The sequence below is a fragment of the Saimiri boliviensis genome, chromosome 16 (assembly GCF_048565385.1).
Source record: "Saimiri boliviensis isolate mSaiBol1 chromosome 16, mSaiBol1.pri, whole genome shotgun sequence".
NCBI lineage: Eukaryota > Metazoa > Chordata > Mammalia > Primates > Cebidae > Saimiri > Saimiri boliviensis.
In genome coordinates, this window is record NC_133464.1 from 15156977 (window position 1) to 15182500 (window position 25524).

General features: G+C 45.8%; 1 protein-coding gene across 3 annotated transcripts in view; it reads left to right on the top strand.

Moving 5' to 3' along the window:
- The window catches only part of STK24 (serine/threonine kinase 24), a 127179-nt gene that overhangs the window by 80051 nt on the left and 21604 nt on the right, over positions 1–25524 (top strand). For all 3 annotated transcript variants that reach the window (XM_039473412.2, XM_039473411.2, XM_074387522.1), the window contains exons 3-5: positions 21438–21494; positions 23826–23934; positions 24286–24443. In XM_039473412.2, the coding sequence (XP_039329346.1) occupies positions 21438–21494; positions 23826–23934; positions 24286–24443 (324 nt within the window). The remainder of the gene's footprint in view (positions 1–21437; positions 21495–23825; positions 23935–24285; positions 24444–25524) is intronic.

Here is a 25524-nt window from a genome sequence, read left to right on the forward strand (position 1 = left end):
GACAGGGAGGTGGCCAGAGCAGAGGTGTGTGGAAGAGTGGGCCTGGCAGCGAAGGGGTGCCTGTACCTGGGGCTGCTCGGCTCCTCGCCTCTGCCAGAATCGAAAATGGGTTTCTTGCGCCTAGAAATGCTGGTCCCAACAGTAATCTCAGCATGTTAAAATTTGGAGGGAGAGGAGGATGGGTACCCGCAGATGATGTGGTTCATGTATTTCACCCTCTGTTTGTGACTTCTCTGGGTGGTTTTCTTAGGTATTTTTTTCTGGTGATTTTAAAGAAAATTGATGTAAGAGTTACTTTGAAATGACTGTCCTGTCTCTGTGCCACTTCTCTCTGTTTTTTCCATTTGTTGGCTCCAGTTAATCGACGCTGTCCTCTGAAGGAATGAGTTTTGGGTTTTGTGATTCTGGTTAAGTGGCGCAAATATAATAAGCAGAGTCTGCAGAGTTTTATAAACAGGATCAGATGCACAGCTCCTTTTAGTGGCAATTTCCCCAGAGGTTTGTAAGTTGGATTATTTTGTAGAATAGGGGGCACAGTGTTCTTTGAGAACAGCCAAATCATCAATCTTGTGTGGAGACACACCCAGAGGATCCTTTCCTGGGGACATAGAGGATTTTTGTCCAGTGGCCGTTGCGTTACTGCAGTCGTTGGGGCCCAGTGATGCTGGGGACTTCTGTTTCTTTGCGCAGCAGCCTGACGCCCTCCTTTGATTTGGTAGTACAGTTGGAGTTCTTTTCTCCATGAGAATTCTCTTCCTCTGAGCAATCAACAAACTCTCTATCCTTGTGACTTCAGTTAGGATTGTGGCAGTTCTCCCTTCCACTTTGGCTGCCTCGCCAAGGCTTGGAAATCAGACTTGTTTATTCCAAACATGAGGCTGTCTCTGGTTCTTAGGAGCATGCTGGCCGCCCCTTGACTGTTTCAGTCCTCACTTCCCTGCATGAGCGTCCGCTTATCTGCTTAGATAATGCCCCGTAGGGAACCCGGAGACCCTCGTCCCCTCCCGCATGAGTGCAGGGCAGCCCTGCGCCATGGCTTCCTTTGCCATTTGGAAGTCATCAGCTGCCTCCCTGATGAGCCCAGCACAGCTGCAGCTTCTGGGAGAGGGAGAAGTACATCTGTTCTCTCTGAGAAAAATCTTTAGTATGCAAGTATATGTCCTTGAGCTTTTGTGGAATATTGAAATGGTCCGTGGTGCCCGTGGTATCAGACTGCAGTGTGACCGTGGGCAACAGCAAAGCTATTTGTTTTTGGGTGGACTAAACACATCAGCAAGGACTAAACAAATCAGCAAGGAAATCTTGCTGTGAAATCACAAGGGAGTGCATTTCATTTCGCAATCAATTATGGGAAAAAAAAGTTGTAGGCTCAGTGCCGAAGATAATATAAAAGATCTGCTTTGAAATGTTTCCGAGGACAGGGACTATGATCCCTTTCTCTCTGCTGAACACACTGTCCTAGTGTAACTGAAGAAAGCCCCCAAAGACATTTGGCAGCTTCGTTTTATGTTTTTCTGTCCAGAAAGATGAATGGAATTAAAATGCCAATTAGGCTAAATATTTTACTTCCCAAAAAAGAAATTCAGCTTTGTTTTCTGGCTGATGTTACCTATAGTTTAGAATAAGCATTGATGGCATTTTTAGTTCTTTTTGTCTCAGTATGCACGTTCTATAAATTTAAACCTCTCTCTGGGGTATCCAAACACATCTGATATATTTCAGTAAAATAATTATGCCATATGCTTTCATTTGTGAAACGTCTATATTCCTGAGTAAATTTCTGCAATGTGGTATGAAACAAGAGATCACAAATGCGAATTAGATTATGTAATAAAGGACTGCAGGTAAGTAATTAAAGAGGGGACTTATTTCCAGGGAGGCAAATCAACTCTGGCTTGGCAGTTCTGGTAGCGCAGCATGACTTCCAGGCATTTGAGTAAATAAAGACACCTGCTTCCAAATAAGGAACGTGGGCTGTGAGAACCAGGCCTGTTTGTCGAAGCTTGTCTGGTAGTAACAAGAAGTTGTAGTGGTTGCTGCTGACATTGGGCCTGGTTTGCTGGGTGCTAGACGAAGCCAGAGGCTGTTTCTTGGAGCCCACCGTCCTCCTGCCTGGGTTTTATGTGCTGCCGCAGGGTGGGCGTTGGTGCTGGTTCCTTCTGTGCTGGATGCTAGGAGGGCAGCAGTCTCTGCACCCCTCTGTGGGTTGCGGACCCTTCTCATGGGCCTTCAACCAGGTGTTGTGCCCCAGGAGTGCCTCAGTGCGGGTGCCCTTGCATTTGCGTGTCTGACCCTAGGCAGTGTGACTGTTTTGCAGCTCTCGGCTAACAAACTTATTATAAATCAAGAACACATGGATTTATATAACTGACAGTTCCTTCTGGAATAGAACTGCAGAAAATAAAAGTGAGTTAAGTGGCAAAAGGTCGGAGGGAAGAGAACGAGAGGGTTCCAACACCAGAAAAAATTCCCTCAGGACAATCAAGGATTGAACAGACAACCACAGTGAGCAGTCCCTTCCTTCGGAAGCTGCTTAGCTTGGGCTAAACCCCACACATGGCAGTGGAAGTATAGATGTGAATGTGCCACCCATGCACTTGAAATACAGCATTTGCTGTTTGTGAACCTACTCATTCCATAATTTGTCCTTAATAAACTGTGAGAGGCACTTTTTAAAATTGTTGCGGAATACCATTATGTGTTTTTCTCAGACTTACTTTCTGGCTTGGTCATCTTTGGTCTCTTTGAGCTGGGCCTTGATGAAATAATGCTAAGCCATAAAGAAAAAATGACTTTTTTGGTGTTTATTATTCATACTTATAACGTGTTACATATTGACCATTAAGATTGTCACCTAGCAGAAGAACAATCTTGTGATTATTAGAAATATTTCACGTTTGCATAAAGAACATAGTATTAGCTTCATAGCAAGATTATGGCATAGAACTTGCCTGACTTAGCAGTTGATAATCATTGTCTGTGATATTTGCTCTTTAATGAAGATGGATGGGGAGGAAAAGAAAACATGTCTCTCTTGCCTCCCAGGGTACTTTTGCCTGCTTCTCTGTTGCTGCTTTTCTTTTCCCTCAGATCTAGGTTATTTGTGGTTGTATTTCCCTGATTACTTTGTAAGTATCCTTAAGTTTAAGGGGAATGTTTTTATTCGTCTTAGTATCTGCTAGAATTTAAGCACAGAAACTTCCCATTAGCAGTTTTATTATTGTTTCAAATTTGTGTTTATGGAAATGAGGAACATCGCAGTACATATTGTGCATGTGCGCACGTACACACGCACACAACCCTTTCCAAAAAAGATGGCCTATGACATAAATCCCAAGAAGAATGTTTTAGGGAACACCCCGTGTTCTTTTCACCTTAATAAAGGGGATCAGAATGAGAGTTCTTAAACCTGGCGTGATGGAATGGGATGTGTACATCTTTCGGATCACAGGCAAATGTTTCGTAAATTGATGTACTTTTTGGTCAGTAAGATTAGAGTTTATTGGCTTCTAAAAGGAAATCTGTTAAACATTAAGAACAGCCATATTAGAAAGTATTTTTCTTACCGGAATCCTTTAGAAATTAGTACTTTGTGAATTTATTTTTATTGTGGTTCTCGTTTAGGCGCCTGATGCAGTGCTCAGAAAATCTGGATTTGAGTCCCAGTTTCTCTCTTTCCTTGCCCTGGGACCAAGCATCTTAATCCGTGAAATGGGAAAAGGCTGATGACCTAAGGGGACAGGATGATTGAGAGAATCCAATGGCGTTCTCTTTATGAAGATACTTAGTATGGTATGGGTTGCCGCCACATGCTACTAATAAGAGATGGTGGTATGGATCCTGCCTTCTTGACCAGAGAGAAATAGAAACTCTCGGGCGGTTTTCTTCCTAAGGAAGCCTGTGGCCTCCCAGCGTGAAGGAGAATGTGGCTTTCCTAACTTTCCCAGCTCAAGCCTCTCGAAAACCCTGCATCCCGCCCACCTGGCTGCCAGGCCGTGCTGAGCTAATCCTGAGGATTGCTAGTGGCGGGCCGGTGGTATTTGGGGGAAAAAAAGAGCTGAAAAAGATTTAAATGCCCGGAGACTTGGGTACTTCACATACTCATTTCCAAAACACCTTGTTTTCCTCCTCCAGAAATGGCCCTCTTTGGGCCAGCTCCTCTCACTAGACTACAGCTCCCTATTTGCAGAAAGTGCTTCATTCTTCTCACATTGAACTGCACCCTCCCTCTTCCTAGGACTTCTGATCCTTCCTTAACAGGAACCTTTTCCTCCTCCTCTTCCTCCTCGATTTTGGTATTATGTTGTGATGCCCCTAAACCATATTGCGCTTGAAGAAGTTGCTAGAATTCTCAGTTCCTTCAAGTTTTGGAATTATTCAAGGGCAAAACCATTTGAGCCTCTTGTGAGCTGTTGATATGTGTGTGTGTGTGTGTGTGTATAAAACATATTTAAAGGAGGTGAATTGATCTGTTTCTTCACCCTTTTCTGCTTATAGTTCTTATTGTTTCTTGAGTAAATTTTATTAATACATTATTGAGAAATTATGTCTAATTCTGTATGTTCAAATTTACCATTGTAAAATTTTGCCGTGTATTTTATTTGCATTAAAAATTTTTTCCTGTCAAGGTTTTCTCCTTTTATTGATCTATTGCAAATGAATGTGTTACCTATGTTTTCTTTGGTTATAGTAATTGGAGGTTATTTATTTTAAAATGATTGGATTCACTTCTCATCCCAATATTTTTTATTATTTATGCATGTATCTTTATTAATTCTGTTCTCTGCTTTCCTTCTTAGACTTCTGGATTGAACACATAGTATTTTTTTGGCTTAGTAATGAATGTGTGTAATGCTGGGGGTTTTCTCTAAATAAATCTTTGGCTGGATTTGTATAGCTCTTGGTGTTGCAGTGTTTCAGTAATATTTGTAGCTAACTTGTGGTGGTTTGGATTTTTTTCTTTGATGTGTGGATGTGGTCCAATAATTTTCAGCTGCTTCATTTTGCTTTTCTTCGTGTTGTTTCAAATTTTATTGTGCACCCCTATTTTTAAGTTGATGTTGATGTTTCAGTGGCCTTTCTCCCGGTTCACCTTTGTTGCCAGCACAAGAAAACATTCCTTGCTTTGAAGCAGTTCTTCCTCCTGCATTTGCAGCCCACTGGAAGAGGAAAGCCTGGGGTCTCCCTCCCCGATCTTTCCTAATCGGCAGTGATCTCCCCCTCCCCAATACTCATCCCTAAAAATAGTGACTAAGCCACCTGTTGGAGACTTGGACATTAGTTTAGGGTCAGCAGAGAAGGTGGTGCTCACAGGGAGATGAGAAAGGGGTACAGGTCTGGCATGCTCCTGCATTCTTCTGTAAGAGGGCCAGCTGTACCCCCAGTTCATGGGAACGTGGTGAAGACTGGTGACATGACGTATGACAGGCATCCAGCACAGAGCCTGGCATCTGAAAGGAAGGATGACCAGTGAGTGCTTCCTTCTGCACCTAGCCAGGCAGCAACCCAGCTTTCTGTGCCGGGCTGCCCACTGCATCCCCCACCTCCCCACCGTGCATCATTGTGGCTCTGTTTTCTCCAGAGAACACTTATCATTCTCCATCTGGCTTCTCCTTCATTCCGGGAAGCTTCTTCAGGTAGTAGTGACGTGATTTGCTACAGAAACTCCAGTGTTCTGTTTTTTTTTAATGTAGGTTGCCTTCCCTGTGGGAGTGGGTTGGAGACACTCAGCTGCTGTGTGCCTGAGTTGGGCGAACACCACGGAGGATGAGGCCTGCCTTCCACATTGTCCAGTCCTGGTTTTCTCCAACATGAGAGGCTGTTACTGCTGGTGATTCCTTTCTAATAATGATCACCTGGGAAAATGGAAGGCCGGGCCGCATGGATTGTGTGGAAGCTTTGACCCTGGACATTCTTCCAATTAAGCGTTGTATGGCCTGCCCCCAACCCTTTAATTGTGTTGCTGAGATAATGTAAGAGTTCCAGATGCAGTTTGGAACTAAGGTAGAACATAGGAAGAGTGACCCACAGGGATGTAATGTTCTCCTGTGACTACAGGGTCCTCTCATTAACTAAAGATGATTAAGTGACAGAACCAGACCTTATTTACCTAGGGTGTCTTGCATATGGTCAACGTGCCCTTTGAGTTAAATAATTGGCAATAGGTCACTTTTCAGGAAGGAAAAACTCTGTTAGATTCAACATTTGGGGCCTACAGTAAACTGATAAAAGACATATTAGTGGGAGAAAACGGTTTTTATCTATGCACACAGGAGCCAGCAAAGGAAGCAGCTGGCTTGGTGAATATCCCACCAGAATATTCCTCACTATCACAGAAATGCAGGCAGCCATCTCCCTTCCCTCCCCTGTCCACCCGCTGCTGCTGCTTGTCCTGGCAGAGCTGGCCATCCTGGACATAGAGCATGGCACCATCTAGCTTCCAGCTTCTTTTCTTTCCATGCCCGTCCACTTTGGGTGCCCATCGGTGCCCCTTCTGCAGCCGCTCTGGGTCTTCCCCTGACCCTCTGCTTTTTCTCATTGCTCTTATTTTCCTTTTCATCTCATGTATTTATGGTTGTAGGCAGTGGCTACAATAGTTTGTTCTATCAGCAGAAGTTTCCGTGACTTCCCATTGTTTATTAAATTAACTTTAAGTTCCATCAGTTGGCTTCAAGGATGTCCCTCTCATTCCCAGCTGCACTCAGTCAGCAGGACTTTTCCTCACCTTCTGCTGGTCTTCTGCCCCTGAGCCTGGGAGAAACCCACACCCGCCCCCTGCCCCAGGTTGGCAGGTCAAGCCCTTCAGGGAACAGCTCAGGTGTTGCCTCCCTCCTGGAGTTCGGACGGACCAACCGGGTCTTCCTGTCTCTTGAGGCATTTTATTTGCACACTTTTCTGTCACTAGAAGTTCCTGAAAGCTGGGGCCAGGGGGTTACTCATTCTGCATTCCCCCTCAGCCACCCCGGGTACCTAGTAGGTGTGTTATGTGTTAGATGAATCGGTTAGGAAATCCTAGCCTCTGTGAGCCTGAGGATCAACCAGATAAGCCTTTTGAGGTCAGGAATGGTCCCTGCACTTGGAAGATGGTCAGGGGCTGCTCTGAAGGTAAAATGGGCAATAGGCTCAGATTTCTCCCAGGTTCGCAAGCCTGTAGTTCAGACAGAGGACACTCTAGAGTTAACACGGTATTGGTGGTTCAAGTTGATGAGTCTTGCTTTGTAGGCGGCCTGACTTCCTTCTTATCAAAGCCCCTCTGAATAGCATGTGAATCAGCCCTGGGGGCAAGTGGGAAGTAGAGGCGGACGGCCAGGCCTTACCATAGTTGGCATCAGAGCTGGGCTGGGTGGAGGCAGAATGCAAACCAGGCCTTAAGGCTTTGAGGTCACACATGTCATCTGTGCAGAAAGGTACCTTTTACAAAAACTTATACTGTTAAGGAAGTCTGTGACCCTGCGTAATTTTAATAAAGCCCGCTGCATCGTTTATGCCTCTCAGCCTTTGGTTACAGCTGGTGAAATGTGGAGGCCGCCGAGGGCATTGCAGGTGCCGAGTAGAGCTGCAGTTGTGAATTCCTGTTTTAAAATCTTCGTTGTTAACTGTGTGGCATCTGCCCTTTCTCATTTGTCCTTTTTTAAAAAAAAAAAAAAAGTTTGTGGGTTCATCTGACATCCGCCAAGCTCCTGTGAGAATTGTCCTCGTTCTGGTCAGCGATTCCGGGTTCTTAGGAAGCACTTCCAACTGCTTCAGGGCCAGTGTGCCTGGAAGTGCTATGGTTATTGATGTTATGTCTACATTAAATTAATTTCTGCAAGCAAAAACTACCAGAAGCAAAAGCTAGTGGTTTGCAGCTCCTATTACAGAAGGTGAATTTTTCTAATATGTTAAAAACTCCCAGTTTTTATAAAAGGTTGGTAACCCAATGGAAAAATGGACAAAGGATATAAACAGCTCACAGGAAAGAAAATACGCAGGACTCTTCCATATATAAAGATGTTCAGCCTTACAATAGAAGAAAGAGAAAAGTTCCCAGAAGCATCGTTTGTATGTGAATGAATTACTGCCTTAGTTTGCTGGGGCTGCCCGAACACTGTACAGCAGACTGGGAGGCTTCAACAGGAATTCATTTGCTGACAGACCTGGAAAGGTGTTGGTAGGGTGGGTTTCTTCTGAAGCCTCTCTCCTTGGCTTGCGAATGACGACCATCTTCTCTCTGTATGCCCACCTGGTCTTCCCCTGTGTGTGTCTGTGTCCTTATCTCTTTTTATGACACCAGCCATGTTGGACCAGGGCCAACCCTAATGAGCTCATTGCAACTCAGTCACCTCTTTAAAGAGTCACCTTCTCTTCTGTGGCATTGGAGTTGGGACTCCAGCAAGTGAATCGTGGATGTGTGGAAGAGGGAAGCACAATTCAGCCCATACAAATGACCAAAAAAAAAAAAAAAAAAAAAAAGGTTGATGACACCGGTGGCTCGGGAAAGGGCAAATCAGCCCCTCAGACACTGCCGAGGCTGTATACGGGACAGCCTCTTGGGAGGGTGACTTGTCAGTATCTGTTAAAATTCAGATGGAGTCCCTTCACCCAACAGGTCTATTTCCAGGACCTAGCAAAACTGACAAGTGTGCAGCTCTTCCTTGACACCTGGGTCATCAGAGCAAAACATGGAAACACTGTGAGCTCAGTAAGGCATGGGCTAATGATGGTTTTTAAAAATGAGGAATACCTTTACTGATAGGGACTGCTCTTCAAGAAACTTTAGGTGATTGGGTGCGGTGGCTCATGCCTGTAATCCCCACACTTTGGGAGGCCGAGGAGGGTGGATTACCTGAGGTCGGGAGTTCGAGACCAGCCTGGCCAACATAGAGAAACCCCATCTCTACTAAAAATACAAAATTAACCGGGTGTAGTGGCATATGCCTATAATCCCAGCTACTCAGGAGGCTGAGGCAGGAGAATCACTTGAACCCAGAAGGCAGAGGTTGTGGTGAGCTGAGATCATGCCACTGCATTCCAGCATGGGCAACAAGGGTGAAACTTCATCCCCACCCCCCCCACCCCCCAAAAAGAAAAAAACTTCAGGTAAAAAGCAAAGTAAACAACTGTGTGTATAGAATGTTACAGTTTGAGTAAAAGTGGGGGTTAGATTTTGTAGGTATTTGCTTGTATGTGCATAAATGTTTTTCTCTGAGGTTACTTAGATGTCATGATGACTTGTTGGGGCAGGGAGGGTTGGTTTGCTGGGTGATGGGGACCCATGGTGGGCGGGTCTCACTGTATACACTTTGGTACCTTTCAAATTTTGACTCTTGAATTTATTAATTTAATGAATACTTTTATTTCCCTGATGAGAAAATTGTATCATGAGGTCATTCATGACTTAGGTTATTTGGGGTTATTTTAAAAAACATGAAATTATTCAGATTAAAGTCCTCTTTGTGTTGAGAAGCCTGCTGGTTTATTTGTCTTGGGGAAGGAGTGCCTTAGAAGTCATGATTTGGAAGGTTTTATGAGGACAGTGATTCCACATCTGCAGGACAGAGCTTGGACCTTCCCGGAGAACAGGCCACCACTCAGACACTCCTGCCTCGAGGCCTCCGGTGCAGAATACGTGAATCATTGTACCAGGCTTCATTTTGCTCGGGAACTACTTAGTCTTGTTAATTGGGCCCTTTTGGTTTTACCAGATTATTCGGAGGCATTTCTGGGCAATGAGGCTGATAATGCTGATTGCACTTTGCATCTGTTGAGCACCATGAACTTTGCCAAGTGGTCTCCTACTCATGATCTCATTTTATTGTCACTTGGAACTGTGAGATTGCAAGTTCCAAGAGAGATCTTATTCACATCTTGTTATGGATGAGAAATTTAGAGGGTTTAAATGACTTGCCTGATGTGTCCTGGTAAATGCTCATCTTCCTGCTGCGGGAGTTTCAGTGTATAAGCCGAGATGCAGGAGAATGGCTGGACAGTGCTTCTGGTCCAGGAACCATGTCAGACTTACCAACGTCCATCGTGGATTTAGTATAGTTCAGGGGTTCCCAGTTGGGTGATTTTGCCCCCTGGGGGACATTGACGATGTTTGGAGACATTTTCAGTCATCAGAACTGGGGGTGTGTCTCCAGCATCTAGTGGGCAGAGCCAGGGGTGCTGCTAAACACCCTGCAGTGTATGAGGAGGCCCGCAGCAGAGCTGAGCAGCCTCAAAAGTCAGTGCTGGGGTGGAGGACCCCTGGTGCAGCTGAAAAGGAGACCCTTGCCTGCACCCCTCAAAGCCTGTCTCTTAACTTTTGCAAGCTTATCTGTGTGTTCCCCTTTGAACGTTTCTTCCTCAGGATTGGTGCTGGTAGAAACGATTCCATGGGATCTCGAAGGAGGCGTATTTCAGGGCCCTCTTCTGGGGCCTGTGTTGACTGTTGTTCTGCCTTGCTGGTGCATTGCTGCAGGGGTGTGGTGCGGGTACAGCCCACATTATGTATGGGCACCAGAAGACTCTGAGACCCACCTATCCTCCCTTCCTCCCTCCCTCTCCCCTTCCCCCTCCCCTCTCCCATCCTTCCGTCCTGGGATACGTCCTCAGCATGTGCAGGTTTGTTACTTAGGTATACGTGTGCCATGGTGGTTTGCTGCACCCATCAACCCATCATCTACATTAGGTACTTCTCCTAATGTTATCCCTCCCCTTGACCCCCACCTCCAGACAGGCCCTGGTGTGTGATGTTCCCCTCCCTGTGTCCAGTGTTCTCATTGTTTAATTACTACTTATGAGTGAGAACGTGCGGTGTTTGGTTTTCTGTTCCTTTGTTTGCTGAGAATGATGGTTTCCAGCTTCATCCATGTCCCTGCAAAGGACATGAACTCATCCCTTTTTATGGCTACGTAGTATTCCATGATGTATATGTGCCACATTTTCTTTATCCAGTCTATCACTAATGGGCATTTGGGTTGGTTACAAGTCTTTACTATTGTGAACAGTGCTGCAGTAAACATACGTGGGCATGTTTCTTTATAGTAGAATGATTTATAATCCTCCGGGTATATACTCAGTAATGGGATTGCTGGGTCAAATGGTATTTCTGGTTCTAGATCCTTGAATTGCCACACTGTCTTCCACAATGGTTGAACTAATTACACTCCCACCAACAGTGTAAAAGCATTCCTATTTCTCCACACCCTCTCCAGCATCTGTTATCTCCTGACTTTTTAATGATCGCCATTCTAAGTGGTATGAGATGGTATCTCAGTGGGGTTTTGATTTGCATTTCTCTAATGACCAGTGATGATGAGCTTTTTCCCACGTTTATTGGCTACATAAATGTTGTCTTTTGAGAAATGTTTGTCCATATCCTTCACCCACTTTTTGATGGGGTTGGTTTTTTTTTTTTTTTTTTTTTTTTTTTTTTTGGGGTAAATTTGTCAAAGTACTTTGTAGATTCCAGATATTAGCCCTTTGTCAGATGGGTAGATTGCAAACATTTTCTCCCATTCTGTTGGTCGCCTGTTCACTCCGATGATATTTTCTTTTGCTGTGCAGAAGCTCTTTAGTTTAATTAAATCCCATTTGTCAGTTTTGGCTTTTGATGCCATTGCTTTTGGTTTTTAGTCATGAAGTCTTTGCCCATGCCTGTGTCCTGAATGGTATTGCCTGGGTTTTCTTCTAGGGGTTTATGGTTTTAGGTTTTAATGCTTAAGTCTTTAATCCATCTAGAGCTAATTTTTGTGTAAGGTGTAACGAAGGGGTCCAGTTTCAGTTTTCTGCATATGGCTAGTCAGTTTTCCCAACACCGTTTATTAAATAGGGAATCGTATTTCCCCATTGCTTGGTTTTTGTCAGATTTGTCAAAGATCAGATGGTTGTAGGTGTGTGGTGTTATTTCTGAGGCCTCTGTTCTGTTGCATTGGTCTGTATCTCTGTTTTGGTACCAGTACCATGCTGTTTTGGTTACTGTAGCCTTGTAGTATAGTTTGAAGTCAGGTAGCATGATGCCTCCAGCTTTGTTCTTTTTGCTTAGGATTGTTTTGGTTATATGGGCTCTTTTTTGGTACCATATGAAATTTAAAGTAGTTTTTTCTAAGTATGTGAAGAAAGTCAACAGTAGCTTGATGAGGATTACATTGAAATCTATAAATTATGTTGGACAGTATGGCCATTTTGACAATACTGATTCTTCCTATCCATGAGCATGGAGTGTTTTTCCATTTGTTTGTGTCTTCTCTGATTTCCTTGAGCAGTGGTTTGTAGTTCTCCTTGAAGGGGTTCTTCACATCCCTTGTAAGTTGTATTCCTAGGTATTTTATTCTCTTTGTAGCAATTGTGAATGAGAATTCACTTATGATTTTGCTGTCTATTCTTGGTATATAGGAATCTTGTGATTTTTGCACATTGATTTTATGTCCTGAGACTTTGCTGAAGTTGCTTATCATCTTAAGTAGATTTTGGGCTGAGACAAAGGGTTTTCTAAATATACAATCATGTCATCTGCAAACAGAGACAGTTTGACTTCCTCTCTTCCTATTTGAATACCCTTGCCTGACTGCCCTGGCTAGAACTTCCAATGGTATGCTGAATAGGAGTGGTGCGAGAGGGCATCCTTATCTCGTACCAGTTTTCAAAGGGAGAGCTTCCAGCTTTTGCCTGTTTAGTATGATATTAGCTGTGGGTTTTTCATAAATAGTTGTTACTATTTTGAGATATGTTCCATTAGTACCTAGTTTATTGAGAGTTTTTAGTATGAAGGAGTGTTGAATTTTATCGAAGGCCTTTTCTGCATATATTGAGATAGTCATGTGGTTTTTTGTCTCGTTTCTGTCTATGTGATGGATTATGTTTATTGATTTGCGTATGTTGAACCAGCCTTGCATGCCAGGGATGAAGCTGACTTGATCATGAGTGGTAATCTTTTTGATGTGCTGATGGATTTGGTTTGCCAGTATTTTATTGAGGATTTTCACATTGATGTTCATCAGGGATTTTGGCCAGAAATTTTCTTTTTAACTTGTGTGTCTGCCAGTTTTGGTATCAGGATGATCCTGGCCTCATAAAATGAGTTAGGGAGGAGTCTTTCTTTTTCTGTTGTTTGGAATAGTTTGAGAAAGAATGGTACTGGCCGGGCGCGGTGGCTCAAGCCTGTAATCCCAGCACTTTGGGAGGCCGAGGCGGGTGGATCACGAGGTCGAGAGATCGAGACCATCCTGGTCAACATGGTGAAACCCCGTCTCTACTAAAAATACAAAAAAATTAGCTGGGCATGGTGGCGCGTGCCTGTAATCCCAGCTACTCAGGAGGCTGAGGCAGGAGAATTGCCTGAACCCAGGAGGCGGAGGTTGCGGTGAGCCGAGATCGCGCCATTGCACTCCAGCCTGGGTAACAAGAGCGAAACTCCGTCTCAAAAAAAAAAAAAAAAAAAAAAAAAAAAAAAAGAAAGAATGGTACTATCTTCTCTTTGCACCTCTGGTAGAATTCGGCTGTGAATCTGTCTGGTCCTGGGCTTTTTTTGGTTGGTAGGCTATTAATGCCTCAATTTGAGAATTTGTTATTGGTGTATTCAGGGATTCAGCTTCTTCCTGGGTTAGTCTTGGTAGGGTGTATTTGTCCAGAAATTTATCCATTTCTTCTGGATTTTCCAGTTGATTTGCATGGAGGTGTTCATAGTATTCTCTCATAGTAGTTTGTATTTCTGTGGGATCAGTGGTAATAATCCCTTTATCATTTTTTATTGTGTCTATTTGATTCTTCTCTCTTTTCTTCTCTGTTAGTCTGGCTAGTGGTCTAGCTGTTTTGTTAATCTTTTGAAAAAACTAGCTCCTGGATTCATCAAAATTTTTGTTTTTGAAGGAGTTTTCATGTCTCTGTCTCCTTCGGTTCTGCTCTGATTTTTGTTATTATCTTCTGCTAGCTTTTGAATTTGTTTGCTCTTGCTTCCCCAGTTCTTTTAATTGTGATGTTAGGGTGTCAGTTTTAGATCGTTCCTGCTTTCTCCTGTGGGCATTAAGTGCTATAAATTTCCTTCTAAACATTGCTTTAGCTGTACCCTAGGCTTTAGCTGTACCCTAGAGATTCTGGTATGTTGTGTCTTTGTTCTCACTGGTTTGAAAGAACTTACTTATTTCTGCCTTAATTTCATTACTTACTCAGTAGTCATACAGGAGCAGGTTGTTCAGTTTCCATGTAGTCGTGTGTGTTTCAGAATCTCGAGTTGTAATTTGATTGCCCTGTGTTCTGAGAGTGTTATGATTTCTGTTATTTTGCATTTGCTGAGAAGTGTTTTACTTCCAATTATGTAGTCAGTTTTAGAATAAGTGCAATATGGTGCTGAGAAGAATGTATATTCTGTTGATTTGGGGTGAAGAGTTCTGTAGATGTCGATTAGGTCCACTTGGTTCAGCGCCGAGTTCAAGTCCTGAATGTCGTTGTTAATTTTCTGTCTTGTTGATCTGACTTACATTGACAGTGGGGTATTAAAATCTCCCACTATTATTGTGTGGGAGTCTAAGTCTTTTTGCAGGTCTCTAAGAACTTGCTTTATGAACCTGGGTGCTCCTGCACTGGGTGCATATATATTTAAGATAGTTAGCTCTTCTTGTTGCATTGATCCCCTTACCATTATGTAACGCCCTTCTTTGTGTTTTTTGATGTTTGTTGGTTTAAAGTCTGTTTTATCAGAGACTAGGATTGCAACCCCTGCTTTTCTTTTGCTTTCCATTTGCTTGGTAAATATTTCTGCATCCATTTATCTTGAGCCTTTGTGTATCTTTGCAGGGGAGATGGGTCTCCCGGATACAGCACACAGATGGGTCTTGACTCTATCCAATTTGCCAGTCTGTGTCTTTTGACTGGGACATTTAGCCCGTTTACATTAAGGTTACTATTGTTATGTGTGAATTTGATCCTGGCATTATGATGCTAGCTGGTTATTTTGCCCATTAGTTGATGTAGTTTCTTCATAGTGTCCATGGTCTTTACAGTTTGGTATGTTTTTGCAGTGGCTGGTACCGGTTTTTCCTTTCTACATTTAGTACTTCTTCAGGAGCTCTTGTAAGGCAGGCCTGGTGGTGACAGACTCTCTCAGCATTTGCTTGTCTGTAAGGGATTTTATTTCTCCTTTGCTTATGAAGCTTGGCTAGATATGAAATTCTGGGTTCAAAATTCTTTAAGAATGTTGAATATTGCTCCCCACTCTTCTGGCGTGTAAGGTTTTTGCAGAGATCGGCTGTTAGTCTGATGGGCTTCCCTTTGTGAGTAACCTGACCTTTTTCTCTGGCTGTCCTTAACATTTTTTTCCTTCTTTTCAACCTTGGTGAATCTGACGATTATGTGTCTTGGGGTTGCTCTTCTGGAAGAGTATCTTTATAGTGATCTGTTTCCTGTATTTGAATGTTGGCCTGTCTTGTGGGTTGGGGATGTTCTCCTGAATAATGTCCTGAAGAGTGTTTTCCAACTTGGTTCCATTCTCCCTGTCACTTTCAGGTACACCAATCAAATGTAGGTTTGGTCTTTTCACATAGTCCCATATTTCTTGGAGGCTTTGGTCGTTCCTTTTCATTCTTTTTTCTCTAATCTTGTTTTTGCACTTTTATTTCATTAAGTTGATATTCAGTCTCTGATACCCTTTCTTCTGCTTGCTCGATTCGGCTGTTGATACTTGTGTATGCTTCGTGAAGTTCTCATGCTGTGTTTCTCAGCTCCATCATGTCCTTTTTGTTCTTCTCTAAACTTGTTATTCTAGTTAGCAGTTTGTCTAACCTTTTTTCAGGGTTCTTAGCTTCCTTGCATTGGGTTAGAAAATGCTCCTTTAGCGTGGCAGAGCTTGTTATTACCCACCTTCTGAAACCTACTTCTGTCAGTTCATCAGACTCATTATCTGTCCAGTTTTGTTCCCTTGCTGGTGAGAAGTTGTGGTCTTTTGAGGAGAAGAGGTGTTCTAGTTTTTGGAATTTTCAGCCTTTTTGTGCTGGTTTTTCCTCATCTTTGTGAATTTATCTACCATTGATCTTTGATGTTGGTGGCCTTTGGATGGCATTTCTGTGTGGACATCCTTTTTGTTGATGTTAATGCTATTGCTTTCTGTTTGTTAGTCTTCCTTCTAACAGGCCCCTCTGTTGCAGGTCTGCTAGAGTTTGCTGGAGGTTTACTCCAGATCCTGTTTGCTTGGGTATCACCAGCAGAGGCTGCAGAACAGCAAAGATTGCTGCCTGTTCCTTCCTTTGGAAGCTTTGTCTCAGAGAGACACCCTCCAGATGCCAGCTGGAGCTCTCCTGTATGAAGTGTTTGTCGACCCCTCCTGGGAGGTGTCTCTCCATCCATCAGGAGGCACGGGTGTCAGGGACCCACTTGAAGAGGCAGTCTGTACCTTCGCAGAGCTCGAGCGCTGTGATGGGAGATTCGTGGCTCTCTACGGAGCCAGCAGGCAGGAAGCTGCGCCCGCAGCCACCCCTTCCCCTAGGTACTCTGTCCCAGGGAGATGGGAGTTTTATTTGTAAGCCCCTGACTGGGGCTACTGCCTTTCTTTCAGAGACGCCTTGCCCAGAGAGGAGGAATCTAGAGAGGCAGTCTGGCTACAGCAGTTTTGCGGAGCTGTGATGGGCTCCAGCCAATTTGAACTTCCAGGTGGCTTTGTTTACACTGTGAAGGGGAAAACCACTTATTCAAGCCTCAGTAAAGCAGATGCACCTCCCCCCACCAAGCTTAGCTTCAGACCGCTGTCCCAGGTTGTCTTCAGACTGCTGTGCTGGCAGCGACAGTTTCAAGCCAGTGGATCTTAGCTTGCTGGCCTCCGTAGGGGTGGGATCTGCTGAGCTAGACCACTTGGCTTCCTGGCTTCAGCCCCCTTTCCAGGGGAGTGAATGGTTCTGTCTTGCTGACGTTCCAGGCGCCACTGGGGTATTAAAAAACTCCTGCCACTAGCTCAGTGTCTGTCCAAATGGCTGCCCAGTTTTGTGCTTGAAACCCAGGGCCCTGGTGGCATAGGCACTGGAGGGAATCTCCTGGTGTGCGGGTTGTTAAGACCATGGGAAAAGCGTAGTTTCTGGGCCGTAACATCCCGGCACAGTCCCTCACGGCTTCCCTTGGCTAGGCGAGGAGTTCCTTGACCCCTTGTGCTTCCTGGGTGAGGTGATGTTGCACTCTCCTTTCGCTGGCCCGCCCTCCATGGGCTGCACCCACTGTGTAACCAGTGCCAAAGAGATGAGATGGGTACCTGAGTTGGAAATTTAGAAATCACCTGCCTTCTGTGTTGATCTCTTTGGGAGCTGCAGACTGGAGCTGTTCCTGTTTGGTGATCTTGCCAGCCACCCCTGCTTCTCTCCATCCCCTTTTTCATAATGGCCACAGCATCTCTTTTCTGATCCACATGGTGAGGCAGGCAAGGTTTATTCCTAGCAGCTTTCTCTTTCAGTAGGAAAGCGAGACTAGCAGCTGAGACTAGCAGTTTGGGAATTCTGGCCAGGAAGGAGAGGAGCAAAGCAGAACCCCTGGCTTTAGGGCTCTTTGTGACCTTGAAAAACAGCCAAGGAAGTGATGCTGGGAGCAGGAAGGTGGGGTGGGCCGAGCTTAGGAGGGTGCTTGCTCTGCCCAGGGGGGTGCACCTTACCCCGAGGCAGGAGGAAAAGTGACAGGCCCTGGAGAATGGGCTGCCTCCTCGCCTCTGCTTCTGTGACGTCCCACTACTTCTAAGGGAAACCCTAAGATGATGTTTAACCTGGGCTACGAGGTCAGCCTTTCTCTGTCATGGTCTTTGAGGTCACTGTCCACTCTCCCCCTCCTCCACTTCCATTTCTGTGTCAGGGAGGAAGGAGGGGAAAGGTGCCGTCCTTGGTGGCTGGTGTTGGTTGTTAGGGTCTTCCTCCATTAGTGGCTGGTGCATGCGGAGCACAGGCAGAGAGCCCCAGGGATGCCAGGTGGTGGTGCAGCTGCTGCCCACGTCCACTGGGCTCCATCAGGTCCCCAGGACCGAGCTTCGGCAGCTAGAATGGTTGCACACCTGAAACCACCTTTGCAAAATTATGACTGAGACAGTGAATAGATCTAACTTAACTGACTCCATCTTGCTTCTAACCTCCAAGCCGTCCTTGTTCATTCCTGGGCACAGGCTGACCTAACTTTGGGAGCACAACTTAGTATTTATAGTTTAAACGAAGACGATAACAGCCCTTTCCCAAAGCAGACCTCTTTCTTGACTGGAGACTAGATTGCCTTTGTAGGACTAACATTGGCCGCAAGGTCAGAAGTGATGGTTTAGGAGTCATGTAGCTGGAGGCTACAAGATTCTGACTCCCTCTAAACTGCTCCTGACATCAATGCTTGAGATATTTTGCAGACCCTGCACTTGATGGATCAGCTGGCACCATCCAGATCAGTAAACTGGCTCATCTGATCTTGTGGCCCCCCACCCAGGACCTGACTGAGCACAGGAAGACAGCTCCGACTCCTTACGGTTTCATCTCTGACCAGTCAGCACTTCCGGCTCACTGGCTTCCCCCCACCCACCAAATTATCCTTAAAAACTCTGCTCCTAAATGTTTGGAGAGACTGATTTGAGTTATAATAAAACTCCAGTCTCCTGCTCAGCCAACTCTGGGTGAATTGCTCTTTCTTGATTGCAGTTTCCCTGTCTTGATGAATCAGCTGTATCTAGGCAGTGAGCACAGTGAACCCCTCAGGTGGTTATACACCCAGTGAAGTTGAAAAGCAGGTTCCACCCAGAGTGGAGCTTTTCCTGACATGACGTTCCACCCCGTGGTTGTTGGTGCTGGAGTGTGAGTCACAGGCACAGCCCAGGTATTTGAGATGCAGTGACCTGAATGAGGACTTGAGCCAGTTTCCTGAGTGCCCTCGAGTCTGGTGAGCCTCGTGTCTGGGTAGCCTTCCCACCCACCGTGTCTGCTACCAGGAAGGAGCTGGAGGTTAAACAGGCAAAGCTGTCTTTTTTCTCCATCTTCCTCTCCAGGAAGCAGGTGGCTTTGGTCCTGAGGAGTGGTTTGCTCTGGGTGGAGAGCTTCTGGATGTTCTGTTGTTGCTTGCACATCCTGGGAGGGATCCAGGTGACACAGAAAACCTGGTTGATGTGTCCTGCGAGGGCTCCTTAAAGGAGAAAGTAGCCAGGTGACAGTTATTTTGTTTGCCTGGCAGATAGTGACTTACCTTGGTGGTCAGATTGAGAGCAGCAGTGAACTGAGGAGGGTGGAGCTTTGGAAGTGCAGATGAACAGTGGGGTGGTTACTTGTGTCTTGCTGCTTCAGGGAGCTGCCTGGTGACACTCAGTCCCCTAAGTCAGCAAAAGATTGTTTCCCAGGGTGTCATACTGGACAGCTGGCTGCAGGGGGAGAAGAGGCTGGGGGAGATTACCTCCCTGCTGGGAGCTTGCCTTGCTGTGAGCAGACTTACTGCCCAGAAAATAGAAGGGATGGGATCCAGTTAAACAGCAGCTGTTAAAAGGCGGGTGGGAGTAGGAATGTCAAAGTTCCCAGCCCTCCTAAGAGAAAAGTGATGTAGATTTCCGTGCCATCCAAAAAGATACTGGTGTTTTCCTGGAAGAGCTTACTGTGGCTTGCCAATTCCCCGGGAGCATGCCTTGTGGAAGCCTGCAAGAGAGTGTGTGTGTGAGATGAAGGTGTGCTGAAGGACACGCTTGGTGCTGGAAGCTGCCCTGAAATCAAAACTGGGATCAGCGAGCCTCCTCTAGACAGGTGCCTTTGACTGGGTGGTTAGTGAATGAGCAGTATGCCTGGCCCTGTGAGTTGGGTGTCAGACACATTCGAAGCTTCTGCACCTTGTCCAATCAAGACTGAAGTTGTCTTTATTATCTTAGAAGTCAAGGGCATTTAAAAGCTTAAAAAGCATTTGACATACATTAAAACTTGGACTGTTTATTTGGACTGTCTTAGAATCAACTCCAGATGGCAGGATTTAGTTGGGATTTTGAGAGGAGTGTATTTTATAAACGCAGTGAATCTTGCCATCAGTGGCTCCCTAGAGTCAACACGAGTTACCCTTTCTCGGTCATGGGGTCCACAGTTAACATTTACTGAGCTGGAGCACGCCAGCACCGTCCCTGGGCACTTGAGTTTGCTGTTAAGTGGAAAACGCAGAGAAATAAACCTGAAATGAAAATCAGAGCAATCGATATAAAAGTAAAGTTTGCCCAGGGCGTGGGGAGGGAAGACAAGTGAAGCATTTTCCTGACTTGCGGAAACTCCAAAAGCAAAAAGGCCTGGGAGGTTGAGATGCGTTCTGGAAGGGTGAGCCAAGCTGGAGTCAGCGCAGTGAGACCTGCAGTGGGACGAGCGAAGGGGTCTTCCTCGGGTATTCTAGGAGCTGGGCACAGTGCTCTCCTGAGGGGCCAAAGAACCTCAGAAAGATTTTTTCTTTTTTCCTCCATGCGTGCGAACATCACCATCGAGTCCTGAGTCAGCAGTAAAGCAGGCTGGTGTCCCAACCCCATGAACCCACCGTGAACCCGCACTCTGACTGTGGCGTCCTGTGCCAGCCGTGGGTTCTTGGCTGCTCGCCATGGCCAGGCTCTTGGCCAGGGCCTCGTGCAGAAGCTCAGGAGACAGCTGCCCGGGTCTCTGGGTTGTGAAGCGGGAGTCAGGATCCAGATCCTTCCCAGGCTCATCCCCGTTCCCTACACTTCCTGCCTCCCCCAGGAGGGCGGGGGGTTTTTGGGTGTGTGTTCCAGGGAGTAGCACTTTGGGATTTGTGTTTTTAAAAAGAAAACTCTGGAAATCATGAGGGCTGAGGAGCTTCAAGAGAGACCACAGGGAAGACAGGTGCAGAGCTGGGTACCGTGGGGAGCTGGGGCATTGAGAGGACCCAGACATGCATGTTAGGCCAGGTCTGCTTTTCCGGAAAGCTCCCTGAGTAGGGGGAGATTGTGGCAGTTTTTGGAGCTGCTAGAATTGGCTGCCCTTCTACCAAACAGGCAAGTGAGTCAGAGGCCACACTAGGTGGCCCCTCTGCTCACAGGGACCTGGAGACATGGTAGAGGTGTGGGGAAGCTCAGTGCTGTGGGAGGGAGGTGGAGGAGAGGGTCTTGCCTGGGCACTGCTGCCCTGATGTGTGTGACGCCGCTGCTTCGAGTGGCTGTGGGTTCTCAGCGCTGGCTGTACCTGAGGGCCCCCTCACGCCGTGAAGTGGCCTAAAAATGGAAACATCCTCGTCCCCCTTCCGAGATCCTGGGACAGTGGGGCTGGAACGTACTCGCTGGAGCCCTGGAGTCTGGTGTGGGCCCCCGATCACCTCCCACGGTTCCCGCCCAGATCATGTTGGGGGTTTCCCTGCACTCTGGGGGTCGATGCTCACTTCTCAGTTTAATGTACTTTCCTTGCTGGTATTTGTTTGTAAAACTTTCTAGTTCCTATGTAATAGTGAAAAATACCCTTTGATTATTAAAAAATTCCCTGTATTCACTTTGAAAATGATTGGTTTCTGTTTTTGTGTTTTAGGATACAAAACTATGGATAATAATGGAATATCTTGGTGGAGGCTCCGCACTAGATCTAGTAAGTATTACACTGGATGCAGAATACATATAAACCTTTTTTTCAGGAAGCCGGGGTTTTAAAGAATCCGTTGTATGTATCCATTTATTTTTCTTTCAAGCTGTATTAAAAAAGGAATGAAACTATTCCTTATGTGTTTTTGCTTCGTATGTATTACTAAAAATTGTTGATCTACTTTTCTTTTTTTTTTTTTTTTTTTTTTTTTTTGAGACAGTCTTGCTCTGTTCACCAGGCTGGAGTGCAGTATGCACAATCAGCTCACTGCTACTTCCACCTCCTGGGTACAAATGATTCTTGTGTCTCAGCCTTCCAAGTAACTGGGACTACAGGTGTGTGCCACCATGCCAGGCCAATTTTTTTTTTTTTTTAAGTAGAAATAGGGTTTCACTATGTTGGTCACACTGTTCTCAAACTCCTGACCTCAAGCGATCTCCCCCACCCCCCCCACTCAACCTCCCAAAGTGCTGGGATTATAGGGATGAGCCACCACACCCAATCTATAGTTCTACTTTTTAAACCAGCTGTTTCGTTTGATGGGAAACCAATAAATCCATTCATAGAAGGAAGCAATGAAGGATCATGCCTAGAATTACCTCACCTAAGAACGGTTCGGTAGCTTATTTTCCAAAACAGATTTTATTTACTTTTGTAGAGCTGTTATCTCATCATTGTTTAATATTTCACACGACAACTTAGTTTCCACAATGAGCATACAATATTTTCATTTTGGAAGTAGGGGGCAGGCTGTGATTACTGAGGTCGGGTGTTGGATGTGGGAGCATGGTCATGCCCAGGGGAGCACACACTTTACCGCTTGCCGGTGCTGCCAGCGTGTGGAGGTGGGGCTGGCCTGTACCAGGGGTGTCTCCTCTGAACTCCCCTGCAAGCGACTTCTGTGGCCTCCAGTCCACACATCAGGTAGTGGAAGCCAGGTGGAGACGGCTGTACTGTCCTGGTCTGAGATTCACTTGCGTAAAACTTGGCTTCCTGTTGGGTTTTGATGCAGTGCTCACAGATAACCAGCATATATCACAAGCACAGTTGAAGTCATCCTCGAAACGTAGTAAATGCAGACTTTTTTTTTTTTTTTTAAAAGAATTTGTACAGCCATTTAGCACTTGCTCCCTCATCCCCACTGTGGTTATGCAGCAAAGTCGCTGTGATAAGCACTCTTTCCCCACCCCTCCTATAAGCACAGGGCATTTAGGTGGATGGTGATTTTCAAGATAGGCCGGATCTGTCTTTGTAGTATTAGAGGATGGGTCCCGGATGATAGACAGCCATCAGGATGACGGGCCTGCAGTTTCCACTGCTGTTGCAGGGAGAGAGAAGGAAGGTGTTTTTTTTTTTTTTTTTTTTTTTTTTTTTTAGTATAGCCTGCACAGATTTGATTCATTAAGGAAAGAAAGCCCCTTTGAGAGGAAACTTCTTAGGCCTGGTACAGTGGCTCATGCTTATAATCTGTGCACTTTGGGAGGCTGAGCTGGGAGGATCACTTGAGCCCAGAAGTTTAGGACTGGCCTGGGCCACACTGCGAAATCCCATCTCTACAAAAAAATTTAATAAGAAATAAAATAAATAATTTAAAAAAACTTCTTTCTCACAGTAATAGTAGCAGTTGCTAGGTTTGTTTTCGGGGAAAAGATAAACTTCCAGGAGGCTAATGTACCCAATTTACATACTCAGACACTGTTACAAACCATAGAAACAATTACCTCAGGGATTAATAAATAGCAATTTTATTATATAATATCTGTTATATAACAAATCCCAAATTATTAGGATTTAAGCTCTTGCAGCTGCATTCCCCGAAAGTTGGAGAGCTTTAGCTGCAGATTTTTAAAATTCTAGTACAAAGGTCTCGGAGGCCGTTGGCTCCTTGGCTTTCTTTCCTAGGTGTTTTTGGGTACCAGGGGCGAGCCTTCTGGTAAGGGAACCACATATGTTAGGGCAGATCCTGGCTGCTCTGTGAGTTTCTGGGCTGTTTGTTTCCTGGAGTGAAATCCCCCAGCCTGTGCCTGGCTCCTGCCAGGGCCTGCGGGGTGCCCTGTGGTCAGCGGCAGGTGCAGGCAGGGCTGCGGGGTTTCCTCATGGGCTCTGCTTTGCCTCTCTGCTGGCTTGGCTTCATTCAGCAAAGCTGTTTTTTTCTGGCTCTTTGTATTTTTTAAGGGTCTTTTAGTGGACTGTAATTGTTTGGGCAAAATCATGTGTTTTAAGTGAAGAAGATTTAAGTTTTTATCCTTGTTCATTAACATGGAGGTGCTTCTGTTTTGTCTCAGAGTGCTCATAAGATAAAATTTAAGTAACTTTAAGAATTTGTTCTCTTCTTAGTTAGAACCTGGCTCGTTAGATGAAACCCAGATCGCTACTATATTAAGAGAAATACTGAAAGGACTTGATTATCTCCATTCAGAGAAGAAAATCCATAGAGACATTAAAGGTAAGAGCACATCCGTTTTCTTGCCTTTGAGACACTGAAGGTGGAGGTGGGTGGCCGCGGGGTTTCCTCGTGGGCTCCGCTTACTTCTCTGCTGGCTCGGCTTCATTCAGCAAAGCCGTTTTCTCTGGCTCTTTGTTTTTTTAAAGGTCCTTTAGTGGACTATAATTGTTTGCGCAAAATCAAGCCTTGCCTGGGCTGAGCTGGCTCTGAGGGGGTCTGACAAAAAGTGTAGCTCTGGTGCCTGTTCTCGGGCTTGCCACCTGGCTGGGGACAAGAAGCGCGTGTTCCTTGCGGCAGTGCACGGAGTCGTGAGTCCACGCCGTCTAGGGCGCCCTTGGCTTTCCTTTGCAGCGGCCAACGTCCTGCTGTCTGAGCACGGTGAGGTGAAGCTGGCGGACTTTGGCGTGGCTGGCCAGCTGACCGACACCCAGATCAAAAGGAACACCTTTGTGGGCACCCCGTTCTGGATGGCACCCGAGGTGATCAAGCAGTCGGCCTACGACTCCAAGGTGAGGGGAAGGCGAGGGCCGGTGCTGTGCCCCACTAGGTCTGTAGGGCTCCCACCTTTCACTCTTGAACCTGGTGGCTTTTCTAAGTTGGAAGGAAGCTGGTACCTTGAGGTGGGTCATATGAGTAGTTCTTCAGCCTTGGTTACAAACAGTTTTATCCTCTGTCTCCTGCTGTATCGTTTAATACCCTTTGCTTATCCAGCCCACCATGGCTGAGGTTTTTAGCTCAGGCCATGTGTGTTTGGTGGGGGTGGGGACACAGGACAGAGGGGGCTGGGAGAAACAGAAGGGCTGCAGTGGCAGTGGTGAGGGGTAGCGGTGGCGAAGGCTGGAGGCACATGGGGCTGCGGAGGGCTCCACCTGCTCTCTGGGCACAGCTGGGGGTTGACGTGCAAGTGTAGGATTCTCTGCAGCCTTGAGAGGACTGTAGGGAAAGGGGCTCTCTCCCACAGGAGAAAGGGAGGGGTCCACGGAGATGAGAGAACAGAGAAAGAACGTGCTTCGGGTGACGTGCTGCGGAGTCTTCCTATTATTTTTAATTCTCAGGATTGTCTTTCCCAGCAGGTCCTTGTCAACATGAGATGAAATCCTCACCCTTTCTTCCCACTGTTTTCGTTTGTCCTGCGTACGGTCTCCTACTTTTTCTCATATTCTTTTTCTCTGCTGCCCCTTCCCCTTTGTGAACTCTGTTAGATGGGACGAAAAATCCCAGGTCTTTGCCCCTCCAGGCTCCGATTTAACTTCAGTTCCCCCAGTCTGCTCTTCTCAGGACCCTGCCTGCAGTTAACACACCTCGTGATCCACAGAGAATAGGCTCTCCTGGGCCCCAGATTTCTGAGCAAACAAATATTTAACTCAGATATGTATCTAGGCCAAACCTTGCTGCTGCTTTTAAAGAGAAATCTTCCCAGTACTCAGTAGACTTCCCACCTTGTTAAACATAGTACAGGAAGCACCAGGTGACTTTCCCTGTAGACCCTGGGTCACTGTTGCCAGCCACAGACTGTCAGTGTCTGGTTGGGTATGGTTTCTCATGCCTGTAATCCTGGCATTTGGGAGGCAGAGGCAGGCAGATTACCTG